Source organism: Megalobrama amblycephala, linkage group LG7 (genome assembly GCF_018812025.1).
Source record: "Megalobrama amblycephala isolate DHTTF-2021 linkage group LG7, ASM1881202v1, whole genome shotgun sequence".
Classification (NCBI taxonomy): domain Eukaryota; kingdom Metazoa; phylum Chordata; class Actinopteri; order Cypriniformes; family Xenocyprididae; genus Megalobrama; species Megalobrama amblycephala.
The window spans coordinates 55416326-55434437 of NC_063050.1; the positions used below are offsets into that span (position 1 = coordinate 55416326).

At 35.5% G+C, this 18112-nt stretch overlaps 1 protein-coding gene across 1 annotated transcript in view; it reads left to right on the forward strand.

The window, feature by feature from the left end:
* runx1 (RUNX family transcription factor 1) overlaps positions 1–18112 on the forward strand; it is a 151735-nt gene that overhangs the window by 85102 nt on the left and 48521 nt on the right. The window contains 2 exon segments of the mRNA XM_048198166.1: positions 691–1466; positions 1560–1706. Coding sequence (XP_048054123.1) covers positions 1397–1466; positions 1560–1706 — 217 coding nt within the window. The 5' untranslated portion in view covers positions 691–1396.

Genomic DNA, 18112 nt, shown 5'->3' on the forward strand with positions numbered 1-18112 from the left:
TAATTGCTGAGTTTGTTTATTTTCAACCCAACTTTTAACCCAACCGCTGGGTTAAAAAAGCCTAATTGCTGAGTTTGTTTATTTTCAACCCAACTTTTAACCCAACCGCTGGGTTAAAAAAGCCTAATTGCTGAGTTTGTCTATTTCCAACCCAACTTTTAACCCAACCGCTGGGTTAAAAAAGCCTAATTGCTGAGTTTGTTTATTTTCAACCCAACTTTTAACCCAACCGCTGGGTTAAAACAGCCCAGTCGCTGGGTTTGTCTATTTCCAACCCAACTTTTAACCCAACCGCTGGGTTAAAACAACCCAATCACTGGGTTTGTCCATTTTCAACCCAACTTGGTTTGTTTGTAACCCAGCATTTTTTAGAGTGTAGGATACTGAACATTTTGTAGATCAAACAAGTGGTCACAATGTGCAAGTCTATTGTCTCACTATAAAAAAGAATTGTTGGTTTAACTTAAAAAAAAAAGTAAGTTACCTGGTTGCCTTAAAATTTTGAGTTCATTGAAATTAAAATATGAGTTAATACAATGAAGGCGACTGGTTTAATCAACAGAAACTCAAAATATTATGTTATCTGAACTGTGGTTTGACAAGTTGATAAGTTGATTTGACAAAAGAAAAAATGTTATTACAAATCATGAAAGTAATTTTTTACACTGTATTTTATTTTCTGTCTTGCAGAATCAGCAGATGAAGCCGATACGAAAGGCATCATGTAAATTTTGGCGATCTGCAGCGCCTTTATGGCGTCTGAGACACAGGACTAATTGTGTCCTCTGCTGAAGATGGATTTGCATGCTTTAACTTATGCAGCGTGACTCGCCTTGCTCTCGTACACAAACTCTGACACACACACACACATGCTTTCAGCGTTCTCACCTACTCAACCCCCCTCCGTTGAGCTCGCACGCTCTTACAATTGAAACAGACCTCATCTATTTCCTCCTTTTCAAGCAAATGCGAACAGGTGGAGGTTTGATAGGCCGGCCCAAACGCCAGATAACGCAGAACAAACCCTCTGCAGAAATGAAATTCTCCGGAGCATGTGACCTAAACGGCCCAATGACACTTGGATGCTTTTTTTTCAATGGTGGGGAACGGTTAAACTTGTTGTCTGTCTAAGGGAGACGCTTTCTGTGGGCCGCCACAACCACAAACCAAGTCTGCGACCGGTCACGGCTCTCTAGGCACTAGAGAACTGCGAGATAAAGATAGACGAGAGGGACTGAAGAGCGAGAAGGGGGAGGGAGAATACGTGTTGATGTCAGCGTGTGAATCGCCGGAAAAAACCACAGCGACACGTTTGCGCTCCTGCTCTTTTGCACAAGGGTAAGCATCAGTCAACCACAGGCTGACCGCCGATCGCAATCTCCCGTGTCTGTGAGCCATGCACAGAATCCCAGGACAGAACCGACTCGCCGGACCGGCACAGGGTGACCATGGGTTCCCGGGTGTGGGTGTGTACTGCATGTCGGGGTTCGGGGATTAGGGGGTGGCGTTCGAGCGAAACCTCTTGCATGTCGTCACGGGAGTTTTTTTGCTCTTTGCAGGGCAAAACCGGGAGCCCTTCAAAATTCGGGAGCAGATCAAATTGGAAGCCTTGGATTCGGACGAAGACGAGGAGCAGCCGCCGCTCGCGATGGCCTCCAACAGCATCTTCGAAAGCTTCCCGTCCTACCAGTCATGCTTCACCCGGGGTGAGTATCGAGGGTGCGTTTTTTTTTTTTTCTTCTTTCGTGCAAGCTCTTATCTCCGCATCGATGCCGACGTTTGCGCAAAATGACAACGTCGAGGAGCTGGTTTGCAGTGTCAGTGGAGTACTGAAATCTTGTGGCTGAATCTGAAAACCACAGGTCTGTGGGTTACTGAGTACTTCACTGGTTAACCTCATTCAACCAGCCACTGCATGCTGGACTCCAACGTGGCTTTTTTAGACGTTTTCCAGCTGGAGAACGAGAGCTGTATCTGCAATATTAGTTTGAAAACTTTTCGCTTCTTGCATTGTGCCAACTTGAGTTTGTTGTTTATTTATGGCAAGTCTTGCACAGTGAAACTAACTTTTTAAAAACTTTTCTAGTTGTTGACTCTTTGAGTCTTAGTTGTTGATATATTGTGACAATCCTTGCACATGTTGCTTTAATAGTTTAAAAGGCCGTATTGAATGCTGAACCCTCAATAGATTAATGAAGTTGATGTCTGGAAAGTCGTTTCTTTGAGTCAGAAAGCTTCAGTTGCGAGCCGATTTTGACTTTGTAGGAAAAGTGTGCTGGGGTAGAGTTTGATGACTTGATGATTGAGATACAGGAAAAGCATGTAAAATAAGATAAACCAGTGAATACAACAAGACTGAATTGAAGTAGAACCTGCGTTAAAGATATGCATTGGGACTTTTACTTCTTTCTTGAGAAATTCTTGTTATATGATGCTGTTTTAAAAATGCTTCACCTTTTATGCACAAATAATCCTTGTAGCTTTTAAGCATTTGAGCATTTTGCTTAAGTTTAATCCTAACTGAAATTTCTGCATGGTTCCGTGAAAATTATTTTATTTTATTTTATTTTATTTTATTTTATTTTATTTTATTTTATTTTATTTTATTTTATTTTACTATAAATATTGCATTAAATATTACATTTAAATTTAAGTAAAAATAGTAAAATTAAATTAAATTAAGCATTTTTCTTAAGTTTAATCCTAACTGAAAGTTCTGCATGGTTCCATAAAAATTATTTTATTTTATTTTATTTTATTTTATTTTATTTTATTTTATTATAAATATTGCATTAAATATTACATTTAAATTTAAGTAAAAATAGTAAAATTAAATTAAATAAGAAATAGATAAAAATAAAATAAAATAAATACAATTTAAAAAAATAACATTGAATGACAAAAAATAAAATAAAACTAAACTAAAATAAAATTGAATAATAAATAAATAAAATAAAATAATTAGTGTTAACAAATTTAGAGCTGCTTCATTCCATGAGAAAGAAGCCCACTCTTAAATCTCAGTTCTGTTTTTTAATATTATTTCTATGACACAAACGGAGAGAAACTACGAAGTCTGTCCTTACAGCTCTGGATTTTCCCTCCTGTAGTGCTTCTAAAGTGCTGTTTTTGATGTCTGTGGGTGTGTGAGTTCACAGCTGAGGCCCAAAGATGATGCTTTAGTTTCTTTCTCGTACTGAAATGACTGTGGGTTAAGGGTGAGTGGAAATTACCCTAGTATGGTTAAACTGACTCATTTAGCTGCTCTGATGTCTGATGTGGATCATCATACAGATACTGGATGTTTTGCTGGGTTAATTGGCTCTTTAAGGCAAAGTCACTTCTAACTGTTTTAGTGTTTTAAAATGTGCATTGAAAATGCTCATTTTTAATATAGATCCTGCCATGGGATCATTTATAAAGGTGATGTTAATGAGGTTATGCGGTTCTTTTTTTTTCTCAGTTGCTTTCTTGAGAAATTCTCATTTCAGCTTGTTTGCATGTCAGTTTGTCAGGTAATTAAAATTGGTTTATCAAGTTCACTCCAAATTGAAAAGTTGTGCAGGAGCAAAAAATTAAATTAAATTAAATTAAATTTTGCTTTATTTACATATTAAATAATAGCATCAATAATAGCAAAAAAACATTAAATATTTCATTAAATTAAATTAAATTTGTGCAGGAGCAAAAATTAAATTAAATTACATTTTACTTTAAATAGTGCATTAAATATTACATTAAATTAAATTAAAAATAGTAAAATAAAATAATGTCTTTCTGTATAAAATAGTATAATAAAATAACTCTTTTAGTGTTTTAAAACAGCATTTAAAACAGACATTTTTATTCTAGATCCTGCCGTGGGATCATTTCTAAAGGTGATGTTAATGAGGTTATGAGGTCTGCTTGTTTTTTTTTTCCCTCAGATGCATCTTCAGTTTCCTGACTCTCTCTTTCTCATGCATACATGCGTATACATGCGTGCGAGCACTTTCAGTTAACACAGGAAGTTTATCAGTCGCACCCGATGCATGTTTCTTCTTGAGCACATGTGAACAGCTTCGATGTAACATCTCAAAAATGAGGCAAAGGCCACATGAATATAAATAACCAACCTTTATTCTTCTAATAACGCAGGGTTTCTGAGCACAAGATGTCTATATGTGCAACTCATGCACGCTGATGTTTTAAAATGTGATGCCAGTTATTTTAGCCAATTAGTGAATGCATTTCATTGCATTTGATTTCTTTCTCTTGATTGGAGCTGTAGAATGTGGCTTGGCAAAAATACATTTAAACTCTGCTTAAATGTAACAAGTTCTTCCCCGTCTTGACTTATTTTGGACACATCTTGCATTGTATTTTTAGTATTTTTCCTTGCTATAACATCAACTGTCCAATAATAGCTATATAAACACTAAATAAAAATCAAATTTCTGCTTTTGCACACTACATACCCTGCTGCACACGTACGTTTCCCTGATTATCTCAGCTGGACGGAGCTGTTTGAACATTGCCACATTGTCATCGTGTCTTTGTGCACGTGTATCAACAGTCATGTTTGCCCATGCTCATTTGCATATACATTTATATATCAAATGAGAATGTTTGTTGCATACAGCCCATTTGCATTTCCTTTTATCAAGGAAAAGCTATCCAAATACAAAGCTGAAGAACATGCCAACATATGTAAGAATGCACATGGAGTCGCATACTGTATGCGGGCAGGGTTTGCATGTTTGTGGCCTTTTTCATCTGCCAGTCTACTAGCATTGCACAAACTGACAGACGCATGTGAGGATTTACCTCGTATCTCTCTGTGGTATCAGTTTATCAGATCGTTTGTGTGTAAATCTAGTGTACACACACCCTCTCTATCTGCATCGCTATTCATGTATGCACTTGCAATTCTCAAAGAAAGTTCCTTTTTTTATATATAAATATAAGTGAAGTTTGACATTTGACATTCTGGCTTGACATCATGTGTTAGGGAAGCTGCTTTGAAACTCTTAAGGCTCGTTCACACCAACGATAACTAGTTCTACTAAATCGTTCTAGTATAACTAAATCATTCTAAATATAAGAAAATTGCGTCCACAACTATAACGATAGCAAAACAGAGAAACAATATCGTTGGGATCACTGATTAACAATAAAAACACTGACAGCCAATCATAATCCATCTATCGTAGAATCCATATTTATTAGATCCAGGCATTTGGTTGATGAAACATTGATTAAAATTAAAATTAATTTATATAAAATGAAATTTACTTTAAAGAAAGGCTTTCTACAAAACAAAACTTAGGCTAATGAAGTGGTCTGACCCACTCCATGTCTGCCAACATATTGCGCATCTTATGATGCATCATCTTACTCATGCTGTTCACTTTTCATAATAAACATAGATGAAATTAAAAATTAATATTATAGGCTAATATTTAAACATAAATATGAAACTAAATAGGCTATGTTTTCTTTGACCCTCTGGCCGACGAACGCGCCGGCGCGTTCTGATGGATTTTTTCCTCATGACAGCGGAAACAACTTAAAATACTCCGTCGTTTTTGGCCATACAGATAAGTGCAATACATAATTATAAACTATAAGTGGTCTGCTTTTATTTACACTCATAATAACAACAAAACCTTGTGCTTTGTAAAATAAAGAAAATAAACAGGGTGCGCTTTCAGCCGTCTCTGCAAGAATCTTTCTGAAATGCATTACAATAATGAACTGAAACTCAGCAAATAATTATCACACAAACATGAAACATACATCTAAAGAAAGCTTGAAATATCTATTTTTAAATAAAACAATGCACGTTTTAAACATATATTCCCCTGCAATGTAATCTGTATGAAATTAAAAACATGCACAGTTTCTCCTGCCTCAGGTAATTGTCAATGTGATCACACTCATGCTCAGAGCACGCTATTCATATACGGTAATGTGCTGAGGCTATCTATGCAAATGGTAAACGTCCCTAACAATGCCTTAAGTATCAACAAAGGCTACAACACATAGTACAGTACATTGAAATTTCATTTCGGAGCGGGATTTGAACGAACATCGTTTTACCCGTGAGTGTGATCAGTACATAACTGGAGAGTTTGCTTGGCCCGTGCGCAATTGGCATACATTTACATTTACATTTACATTTATGCATTTGGCAGACGCTTTTATCCAAAGTGACTTGCATTGCATTATACTATACATTTGTATTTGAGTATGTGCAATCCCTGGGATCGAACCTAGTGCCATGCTCTAACCACTGAGCTACAGGAAAGACGGCATAGAGCGAAATACTGAGCGCAACTTTGCTCACATGCTCCGATACAAAATGGTCGACAGTAAGCGGTAGAGCGTGAACGACGTGTGATTGTGAATCTCAAACGAGCGCATTTCATTTGAACCTGACGCACGAGCCCTGCTGCACCACCTGTAGTTACGCCCCTAAGCGTTTCCCTCAGTAAGTTGACCGAGTGGATCTCTGAGCTTGTGTGAGTGAGCGGAGGCGGGGCTAATTAGCATATTCATGAATCTCCTTATACTGATTAAAGCAAGGGTGTAGAGTTACATTCAAGCTATTTTAAAACATGAAGAATTTTTTTTGTCATTCTGGTGATTAAAGATGGATTTTAAGGGATACAGTTAATGATTATAGGAGGGGCACTTTAAAGTAGGTGAATTTGAAGCTTCAATCCAGTTACCCTTTAAAAAACAATATTTATGCTAAAAGCTACTAACAAAAGTAGTTAACCACATTGACGCTATTTAACACAGCCAGTATTATTACGTGTTATATCATTTATATTTTTGCAATCAGAACAGTATTTGATGAACTATTTATTTATTTATTTATTTTTTGAATAGTACCATTACTTGGAGTTGGTAGTATTATCACTACTTTTATTTAGTACTTTTTTATTTCTCCAATAGTCTGCACACTGAAAAAAAAAAAAAAAATGTAGGATAGAAAATTGACTTTGAAATTGCTAGTAAATTTTGCAAATAATTACAAAGAAGCGGCAAGTAACACATTGGATTAAATGTGAAGTAGAAAGACTGAAAAACTATTTTCTTGTAAACTGTACTCCATTAATCTGTTTTATTTGCAACTTGAAAAAATATTGTTTTCTTCGGTGCTTGGTCTAGTTTACGTCAGCAGGAAGAGACACTTCAGTTGAGACGCTTTATTGCTATAATATGGAATATCCGCGGCACTGTTACTTGTAACTGATTTCGCAGATAATTAGTTTCAGACTAAAAATGTCGAGTACTTGCTATGTATGTTCGGAGACCAGCAATATTAATTCTCATCCATTTTGTTTCGTTCTCTGCTTGTTGATGTCGTTGTACAGCATGAATATTGTGACAGGTGGTCGATGTTGGCTAAAAAGTGACAGTGATGAGTGCAGCGTTTTACTCAAAGTTAAACATTCTTCAACTCAAGGCGACCGGTAATAAAACGTCTTGTTACGCTCCTGGCGTTTAAAAAAACATGGCACTCCCATTGAAAACAATTGGAAAAGTACGCTAGCCACTGGAAAAAAATGCTTTGGTGGACACACAGCCTTACACCTTGTCTACACCGGACGTGAGCGGCACGATGCGACAAAAAGACAATAGAACCCATTATAATCAGTGATGCTGTCTACACTACTATCTCCGACAGTAAACTACTGCCTCGTTCTATTTATGATGCACTGACACATTGCTTTGCAGTGTGTGATTTGTCGTGTCCAGTGTAGACAGCTTTTAGCTGTTGCGACGTGAGCAACAATGGTTGCGTCCGGTGTAGACACGGTGTTAATGCCCGTTCACACCAAGAACAATAACTATAAAGGTAACTATATTTGCGTCCACAGCAACGAACGTTAACGGTCTGTTTCAAAGTGTTCATAACATGTTTTTGCTGTTCTTGTTGCATTTACACGGCTTTAACCAGCAGATGTCCTCAGCATGCTATGTTTCGAGTGAATAGCTAGTGTAATCGATCTAATCTAGCAGTGAATTTAGCTGATGAAGTCAATATAGTGGAATAAAAACAACGGCTAGTCTTTTTCACTGCAACTTCAAAGGAAGCAAAACAATGTTGTCGAAACTATCGCTTTATACCTGAGGTCATTTTAATGTGTTTGCTAACCTGACATAATGGTATTCTTGAAAAGAGGGTTTGACTTGTCAAACAGCGATGAATTTTGTCTAGACCTCTGCAATTAACTTCTCCACAGTATCGTCCGCCATTTTAAATGTGTGAGCCCTTAAATTAGAATGGATTCTGATTGGCTGTCAGTGTTTTATCGTTCAACAGCTGGAAAAATAGTTATCGTTATAGCTGTGGTGTGGACAGTGCTATTCTTTTATATTTAGAACGATTTTTAGAACTATATCTTTATCGTTAACTTTATAGTTATCATTCTTGGTGTGAACGGGCCTATAGAGGCAGAGCAAGTTATTGCATTTTGGTTAATATTTCAAAGACATTTTGTGCCTTCCTTTGGTAACCAATGCATTTCTACTTTAATAGAGTAGAAATTATAGAATGATGCACCTTAAGGCCAATTCACACTGCACAGGTTTGTTCTCACCCAACTGAACATGTTCAATCAGTGTTTGTTGGTGTCTGTTGGGGCACTTGTTTGTTGGCGTTTGTCTATGCAGTGTGAATTGGCCTTTAATGTGCATTGGTGACTGAAGCCATCTTTCTGCATGCAGTTTGTATGCTGAACTATAGCAGGCTGTGGCACGTGTGTGAAGGCTGATGACGAAAGAAAAAATGCTGAGAATATCTCCAAAATGAAGCCGTTTCCTTCTCCCATGCTGTCTGGCATGTTGGACACCATTTCTTTCCATATAACTCTTGTGTGTTTAACTGTAGCGGAAAGTTTTACAAGGTTGTTTTTGTCCTCCTGTGGGTCCCAGTGTCGACACAGATGGATTTATGGTGGTTCTGGAGGCTCGTCGCTGCGCTGTGGACCTGCAGACGGAGCTTCGCGTCCCAGCGACTTCACGCCTGGCCACCGCTGATTCTGTTTATCTACATCCACAGGCACCTGAGAAGGAAGCCGCTCGGCCTGGTCCATGCAGATTCAGAGAGGGACTTGCATAGGGTCATAAATTCCTGCTCCCATTTGTCCCGTTGGGGTGCCTTTCAAGAGTTTAGCGGAACTAGGTGTGGATGGGAACGATGGCCACGTTAGAGTTATGGGAATGTGGTCACCGACCATAAATTAGATGCTTTACCACTTACCATATTTTACAAGTGCATCTTTCCCAGCACCTTCCCAAAGGCCTTTTTTGGAGATTCTGACTCTCTATAATACCTGATACGTATTAAAGCGCACTGATCCGATATGAAATGCTGATGTCTCAATAACTTGCGTGAGGAGTCGTCTCGCTGGCCATTGGCTTATATTGAGTTTCCGTCCTCGCTGCCCCCAGTGTGTCGCTCTGCTGAAATGGATTTTCTAACCCTGCTCTCTTTACATGGAGCAGCTGCTGGGAGAGTTTGGCCCTGGTAATATTGAGCCCAGTGTCTGGGAGACAGGCAGGCAGGCAGGTCGCTATTGAGCCCAGCGTCGGACACAACCACGATGGGAATGTATTGAGTGGCGTCACCGATGCGCAGCTCCAGGAAAGGAGATAAAGATGGTTAAAACCGGTGGAGGGACTGAGCTGGTGGTCAGAACAGGCCTGAAGCTTGTGCTCATGTTTGAGACAGGTGAAGGAAATTGCTGACAGAACTGTGTCACTGTTTTTTATTAATTTTCTGATTTTCCGTTTTTGGGAAATGTTGAAAAATTGTGAATATAGTAAACAAAAAAAAATCTATTTTTTATTATAAATATATATATATATATATATATATATATATATATATATATATATATATATATATATAAAAATATTTCAATTTTATTTTTCATTAAAAATATATTAAATATTTATTTATTAAATATGTATTCATTAAATAGTTTTATTTAGTTATTAAATATTTTGATAAAAGTTACTATTTTTGTTTACTACAGATATTTTTCTTTTCTTTTTTCTTTTTTCTTTAGGCGATGATAATATTACCACCAGGACATAATATGCAAATGAGATATTTCATCATTAATGATGTGCTAATTTGTATTTGCAATGTTGTTGACAAATTGTGAAAAAATATGTTTTTTTTTAATGTTTTAAATAAAAATATTTCCATTTTATTTTTCATTAAATATTTTTTTATTAAATATCTATTTTTAAATTATTATTATTTTTTTTTATTATTTATTTATTTTTAATTTTTTTACAGATTTTCCTTAATATTATTAGGCCATGATAATATTATCTCCAAGACATTTTTTCTCCATTAATTATGTGCTAATTTTGCATTTGCATCAATGTTGTTGAAAAATTGTTAATAAAGTAATCAAAATAAAAAAAATTAAAAAAATGGTTTAAATAAAAATATTTCCATTAATATTTTAATAAATATTAAAATGTATTTATTAAAAATCTAATTATTTAATTATTATTAGACTATGATAATATTACCCCAAATTAGACATTTCATTATTAATTATGTGCTCATTTGCATTTGCATCAATGTTGTTAAAAAAATTGTGAATATAGTAAACAAAATATTTGTTTGTTTGTATTTAGTGAATATAGTAAAAAAATAAGTTAAAAATATTTCCATTTTATTATTCATTAAATAAAATATATTATTTTTATTTATTAAATATTTTGATAAAAGTTACTATTTTTGTTTAGTAGATATTTTCTTTAATATTAGGCCATGATAGCCCCCAAGACAATATGCAAATGAGATATTTCATCATTAATGACCTGCTAATTTGCATTTGCATCAGTGTTGTTGACAAATTATGAATATAGTAAACAAAAATGTTTTTTTTATTTTTTTAAATAAAACTTTTCCATTTTATTTTTCATTATTTTTTTTTTTTTTTATTAAATATATAGTTATTTAATTATTTAAAAATGATTTAAAATTAATTTGTTAATACAAGCCGCAAAGAAATATTGCAAAGTTTGGTTGATGTTTATTGGAAGAGAATCTGTCCGAAAATGGCATTTAAAGACACATTGGTCATTTTTTCCTCAATAAACTGGGCACATTACAGATGAAACTTAGACTATAAGCTGAAAATGATCAGTCAGTGTCTGTATAGCGAGAGTAATGTTTGTTTCACTGCTGCAGATGAAAACAAGCTTGTCGTAATATCTTGCAATTTTTAACATTAATTAAAAAAGTCCGACTGTGGCGGTTTGAAGTCTATTTCTCCAGGGAGGTTTGTTTTGGTGTGAACACACACCAGTTTCATTTCAATAATTATTCTGAGGGCAGACATTGATTCGCTGACCACATCGTATTAAATCAACTGCTGATTGGTCAGCCATCGATCTGCTCCAGCTTCATGTTGAATCGCAGCCGTCATGATGAAAATCACTTTTGGAGCCCAAACACGTGTCTGATAATATGAGAGGGCCCAAGCGTTTCATATCACACATGTGAAGGGAAAAGAAAGCAGCTCCTCGGCTTCAGTGTGAATGTTCAGAAACCACAGAGAGGTTTTGTTGGTGCAGATAAGAGGTCGGGAGCTCTGAGTTCTTCAGTTCTCCTTCATTATTGCCTTCCCCTCACCCACTTTTCCTGTCAGCCGACAGCTTCTCGCTACAAGGGAGATGTGTTGTTGAAAATAACCGTATCGCTGTGAGCCGGAGTCTCTGTTTTAACACCTAAAGGCCTGCGTGTCGTTTGAGAAAGCGGAATAAGGCTCAGTTCAAGGCTCTGACAGGAAGAAGCCGCTTTTGCAAGGTGCGCGAGGAGCGCGTCCCTCTCTCTCCGTCTGTTTCGTGTGCACAGGATATGTGCAAAACCGTAGTGCAACTCTGAACTGCAAAAATCCTCATCATGTGGGTTTAATATCCAGTGTTAGTGAAGCTGCTTCACATCTTCTCAAGATATGAGCTGATCATGACTGAAAGTAGTTGAACTAGTCAAGATACACTTGTTTACCAACACAAGATACTCATAAAAACTCTTATTTATTTATTCATTCATTCTTTCATTCATTCCTTTTATCCTGTTAATTTAATTAAACTAAATATTTTCACCCAGTTCAATTAAATTAACAGGCCCAATATTTATTTATTTATTTATTTATTTATTTATTTATTTATTTAAACCTGTTAATTTAATTAAACTAATAAAATATAAATAAAATATTTTCACCCAGACAGTTCAATTTAATTAATAGATTTTATTTTATTTTATTTTATTTTATTTTATTTTATTTTATTTTATTTTATTTTATTTTATTTTTTTATTTATTTATTTATTTATTTATTTATTTATTTATTTATTTATTTATTTATTTATTTATTTGAACATGTTAATTTAATTAAACTAATAAAATATAAATACAATATTTTCACCCAGACAGTTCAATTTAATTAACAGGTATTTTATTTTATTTTATTTTATTTTATTTTATTTTATTTTATTTTTATTTTTTTTGAACAAGTTAATTCAACTAAACTAAATATTTTTACCCACTTCTGTTAAATTAACAGGCTCAGTTTTTTCAACCTGTTAATTTAATTAAACTGAATATTTTCACACAGACCGTTTAATTTAATTACCAGGTTCAGTGTTTATTTATTTAAACTTTATCCTGTTAATTGAACTGAATATTTACATTCAGACAGTCCAATTAAATCAACATGTTCAAAAATAAACTATTTATTTATTTATTTATTTATTAACTCGTTAATTGAATTGAAAATTTTCATTCAGACAGTACAATTAAATTAACAGGTTCAGACATAAGAGAAATTAAATGAATTGTTGTATTTTTTATGTACCTGCTCAATTATAATGAACTGTCCGATTAAAAAATATATCCATGTAAAATAAATAATTTTAGGAGAGCATGTTTAAATTGTACTCATCGCTGTTCACCTGAATGCAAATGTGCAATGTGAAAAACAGTTTGTTTCACACTACACTATAAACTGTGGTTAAGTTACTAGCATCGCTACTTTTAGTTAGTTACTCACAACACTGTTTACATCAAGCAAATGTTCATTTCATTAGAAAGGTCCCAGGATTTGCATGTGTGGGTGTTAATAAAGTTTCTTTGTTGAACATTTGTATGCTTGTGGAATCAATAACAGAAGGCTGTCTGTGGTAACGCAGCGGTGACTGTGGCTACCTGACTAGCCGCACTTCCGTACCCACATGCAAAGTAGCCTAACCAAAGATCTCATTCAGGCAAACATAGTCATGTAGAAACATGCATGCAGGAGTAAAAACAGAACTACATTAGTCAGGGACTGTCTACTGCCCACGTAGGCAGCTGCATACTAACTAGCATCCTAACTAAAATGTAACAGTTTTAGTGGAACATTCTACATTGACAACACATTTAGCTTTTAAAAACTTACAAACAAGCATTTGTCAAAGTCAGTGTTCAAAACTGATGACAAACTTTAAAAAGTATTCAAACACAAATACTCGGTAAAATAGTCTGTTTTTAATTAGTTTGGTTTTTAATTGATAGGTATTGAATGAACTGTATTTATATTTGATATTTATTTAGTCTTGTTTTTGGACATTTACCATGATGCTACTATGGTTTTTGTAGATGTACCATGGTGCAGTTTTGTTTTTTCGAAATTTACCATGGTCCTACTATGGTTTTTGGACATTTACCATGGTGTGAGTTTGATTTTTGGACATTTACCATGGTGTGACTTTGGTTTTTGGACATTTACCATGGTGTGAGTTTGATCTTTGGACATTTACCATGGTGTGAGTTTGATTTTTGGTCATTTACCATGGTTCAACTTTGTTTTTTGGACATTTACCATGGTGTGAGTTTGATCTTTGGACATTTACCATGGTGTGAGTTTGATTTTTGGTCATTTACCATGGTTCAACTTTGTTTTTTGGACATTTACCATGGTGTGAGTTTGATCTTTGGACATTTACCATGGTGTGAGTTTGATTTTTGGTCATTTACCATGGTTCAACTTTGTTTTTTTGGACATTTACCATGGTGCTACTATGGTTTTTGTAGATGTACCATGGTGCAGTTTTGTTTTTTTCGAAATTTACCATGGTCCTACTATGGTTTTTGGACATTTACCATGGTGTGACTTTGATTTTTGGTCATTTACCATGGTTCAACTTTGTTTTTTTGGACATTTACCATGGTGCTACTATGGTTTTTGGACATTTACCATGGTGTGACTTTGGTTTTTGGACATTTACCATGGTGTGACTTTGGTTTTTGGACATTTACCATGGTGTGAGTTTGATCTTTGGACATTTACCATGGTGTGAGTTTGATTTTTGGTCATTTACCATGGTTCAACTTTGTTTTTTTGGACATTTACCATGGTGCTACTATGGTTTTTGTAGATGTACCATGGTGCAGTTTTGTTTTTTTCGAAATTTACCATGGTCCTACTATGGTTTTTGGACATTTACCATGGTGTGACTTTGATTTTTGGTCATTTACCATGGTTCAACTTTGTTTTTTTGGACATTTACCATGGTGCTACTATGGTTTTTGGACATTTACCATGGTGTGACTTTGGTTTTTGGACATTTACCATGGTGTGACTTTGATTTTTGGTCATTTACCATGGTTCAACTTAGTTTTTTTGGACATTTACCATGGTGTGACTTTGGTTTTTAGACATTTACCATGGTGTGAGTTTGATTTTTGGTCATTTACCATGGTTCAACTTTGTTTTTTTGGACATTTACCATGGTGCTATTATGGTTTTTGGACATTTACCATGGTGTGACTTTGGTTTTTGGACATTTACCATGGTGTGACTTTGGTTTTTGGACATTTACCATGGTGTGAGTTTGATTTTTGTACATTTACCATGGTGCTACTATGGTTTTTGAACATTTACCATGGTGCAGTTTTGGTTTTTGGACATTTACCTTGGTGCTACTATGGTTTTTGGACATTTACCATGGTACTGCTATGGTTTTTGGACATTTACCATTGTGTGATTTTGGTTTTTGAACATTTACCATGGTGCAGTTTTGGTTTTTGGACATTTACCTTGGTGCTACTATGGTTTTTGGACATTTACCATGGTACTGCTATGGTTTTTGGACATTTACCATTGTGTGATTTTGGTTTTTGGACATTTTCCATGGTGCAATTTTGGTTTTTGGACAATTTTCATGGTACTGATATGGTTTTTGGACATTTACCATGGTGCTACTATGGTGTTTGGACATTTACCATGGTGCAGTTTTGTTTTTTGGACATTTACCATGGTGCAATTTTGGTTTTTGGACATTTACCATGGTGCAGTTTTGTTTTTTGGACATTTACCATGGTGCAATTTTGGTTTTTGGACATTTACCATGGTGCAGTTTTGGTTTTTGGACATTTACCATGGTGCAATTTTGGTTTTTGGACATTTACCATGGTACTGTGGTATTTGGGCATATCCCGATTGATGACAAATTTTAAAAAGTATTCAAACACAAATACTTGGAACAATAGTCTATCTTTAATTAGTTTGATTTTTAATTGGTTGGTTATTTATTTTTTATATTTGATATTTCTTTATTTAGTCTGCAATTGGGGATTTTTTTTTTTTTTTTTTTTTTTTTTTTAACTGACCTTGTGCCAATGCATTCTGGCATTCTGGGATTGGATACATGCATTGCAGGCCAAAATAAAGTTAACTTAGAATTGATTTGATCAGTGCATGTCTGTTTTTAAAACATTAGTCACCATCTCAGCACAGGTCCCATCTGAATGAAAAATCACCAATGAAATCCCTTTAATATCTCCGCTGTTTCTCCTAGATTAAATGGGGACTTTTACTTAAATCAGTGGAGGTATGAAAGAGCAATCTCTGAACAGTCATTCATGGTTGATGATAAGCTTTCGTAAGTCTGATTGTAAGGCTAGTTGTTCTCAATACTATTCATTACTCAAATAAGAAAGACCACAAAACTCATTCCAGTGGTTAAAGTTCATGCAAACAACAACATTCACACTGATTCTGAAACGATGGAGAGTTCGCATACACACTTCTCTTTTTCTGTTAAATGATTGACAGGCCAGTCATTGAATGGGGGTGCACTTCCTGATGGTACATCCTTTGCAGCATCAGTTATTAGGCCAGTGTGTGTGTGTGTGTGTGCGTGTGTGTGTGAGTGTGTCATGAGATGTCACAAAGACCCTTTCAGTTAGACAGGCTGAGAGTTCCTAACGGTGCCCTTACAGCTGCAGCTTCCTTCCTCTGCAGTATCAGCTTCACAGGAAGCTGTTATTCAGTGTTTTCACGCTCGCAATATTAAGTCTAAATATTAAAAGAACTGCAGAACCAACCTTTACAAAACATGTGGCGGTACTATGGTACAATGATGGTGTCAGATGGCTGTACTATGGTACTTTTATATGTATCATGGTTCCACAATGTTTTTTGGACATTTACCATGTGCTACTGTGGTTTTTGGACATGTAACACTGCACTACTATGTTTTTGGACACTTACCATGGTTCTACTATGGTTATTAGAGATGTACCATGGTACTACTATGGTTATTAGAGATGGTTTTTGAAAATATACCATGGTGCTACTATGGTTTTTGGACATTTGTCATGGTGCAACTTTTGTTTTAAGACATTTACCATGGTTCTACTAAGGTTTTTGGACATTTACCATGGTGGTACCCTGGTTTTTGGACATTTACCATGGTGCAACTTTTGTTTTTGGAAATTTACAATGGTGCTACCATGTTTTTAAGACATTTACCATGGTAGTACCCTGGTTTTTGGACATTTACCATGGTGTTTCTATGGTTTTTGGTCATTTGCCATGGTTCAACTTTGTTTTTTGGACATTTACCATGGTACTACTATGGTTTTTGGACATTTGCCATGGTGCAACTTTTGTTTCTGGACATTTGCCTTTGTGCTACTATGGTTTTTGGAAATTTACAATGGTGCTACCATGTTTTTAAGACATTTACCATGGTGGTACCCTGGTTTTTGGACATTTACCATGGTGCAACTTTTGTTTTTGGAAATTTACAGTGGTGCTACCATGTTTTTAAGACATTTACCATGGTGCTACTATGTTTTTTGGACATTTACCATGGTAGTACCCTGGTTTTTGGACATTTACCATGGTGTTTCTATGGTTTTTGGACATTTACCATGGTGCTACTATGGTTTTTGGACATTTGCCATGGTGCAACTTTTGTTTCTGGACATTTGCCTTTGTGCTACTATGGTTTTTGGAAATTTACAATGGTGCTACCATCTTTTTAAGACATTTACCATGGTGGTACCCTGGTTTTTGGACATTTACCATGGTGCAACTTTGTTTTTTGGACATTTATCATGGTGCAACTTTTGTTTTTGGAAATTTACAATGGTGCTACCATGTTTTTAGGACAATTACCATAGTGCTGCTATGGTGTTTGGACATTTACCATGCTGCAGTTTTGGTTTCCAGTGATGTCTGTAAAGAAGGGACGTGCTCGCGCGTCTGTGCCGCTGTGCGCTCAATCCTCTCATAAACTCGTCAACAGCAGCTATGTGTGAATTTGTTTAATATTCTGTTCAGATACATTTACTTCATAGTCATCCTTGTGATATCTCTGTTTTCTCTGTTATCAGTGGTTCTTTGTGTATTGTAACATATTCAAAACATAATACTACGGTAATTTTTGAAGAAGAAGAATAGAGAGCTAATTTACATATTCAGTCATGTTTCTGCCCCATCTTTTTTGGCCTGTACAGTAGATTCCTCGACACTATTTGACTGTTATCATGTCCATCTTTGACCTTTATCATATTTATTTACATATTCTCTCGCATCTACATCTTTCTCCTGCACCAATGAAATCAGTTTGTCAGACGAATGACTCGCTCTAATCATACATACACAAATAGTTCCATCTTGCGCGTCTCCTTTTAAAGCACACATGCGTCCGTCTGCGTGTGGTGCTGCAAGAATGCGATCCACAAACTTTACGATCCGCGTCTGCTGCAGTAATTATGTCCGTGTGACTCAGCGGCTCTTGGCTAGCGTCCTGGGCACA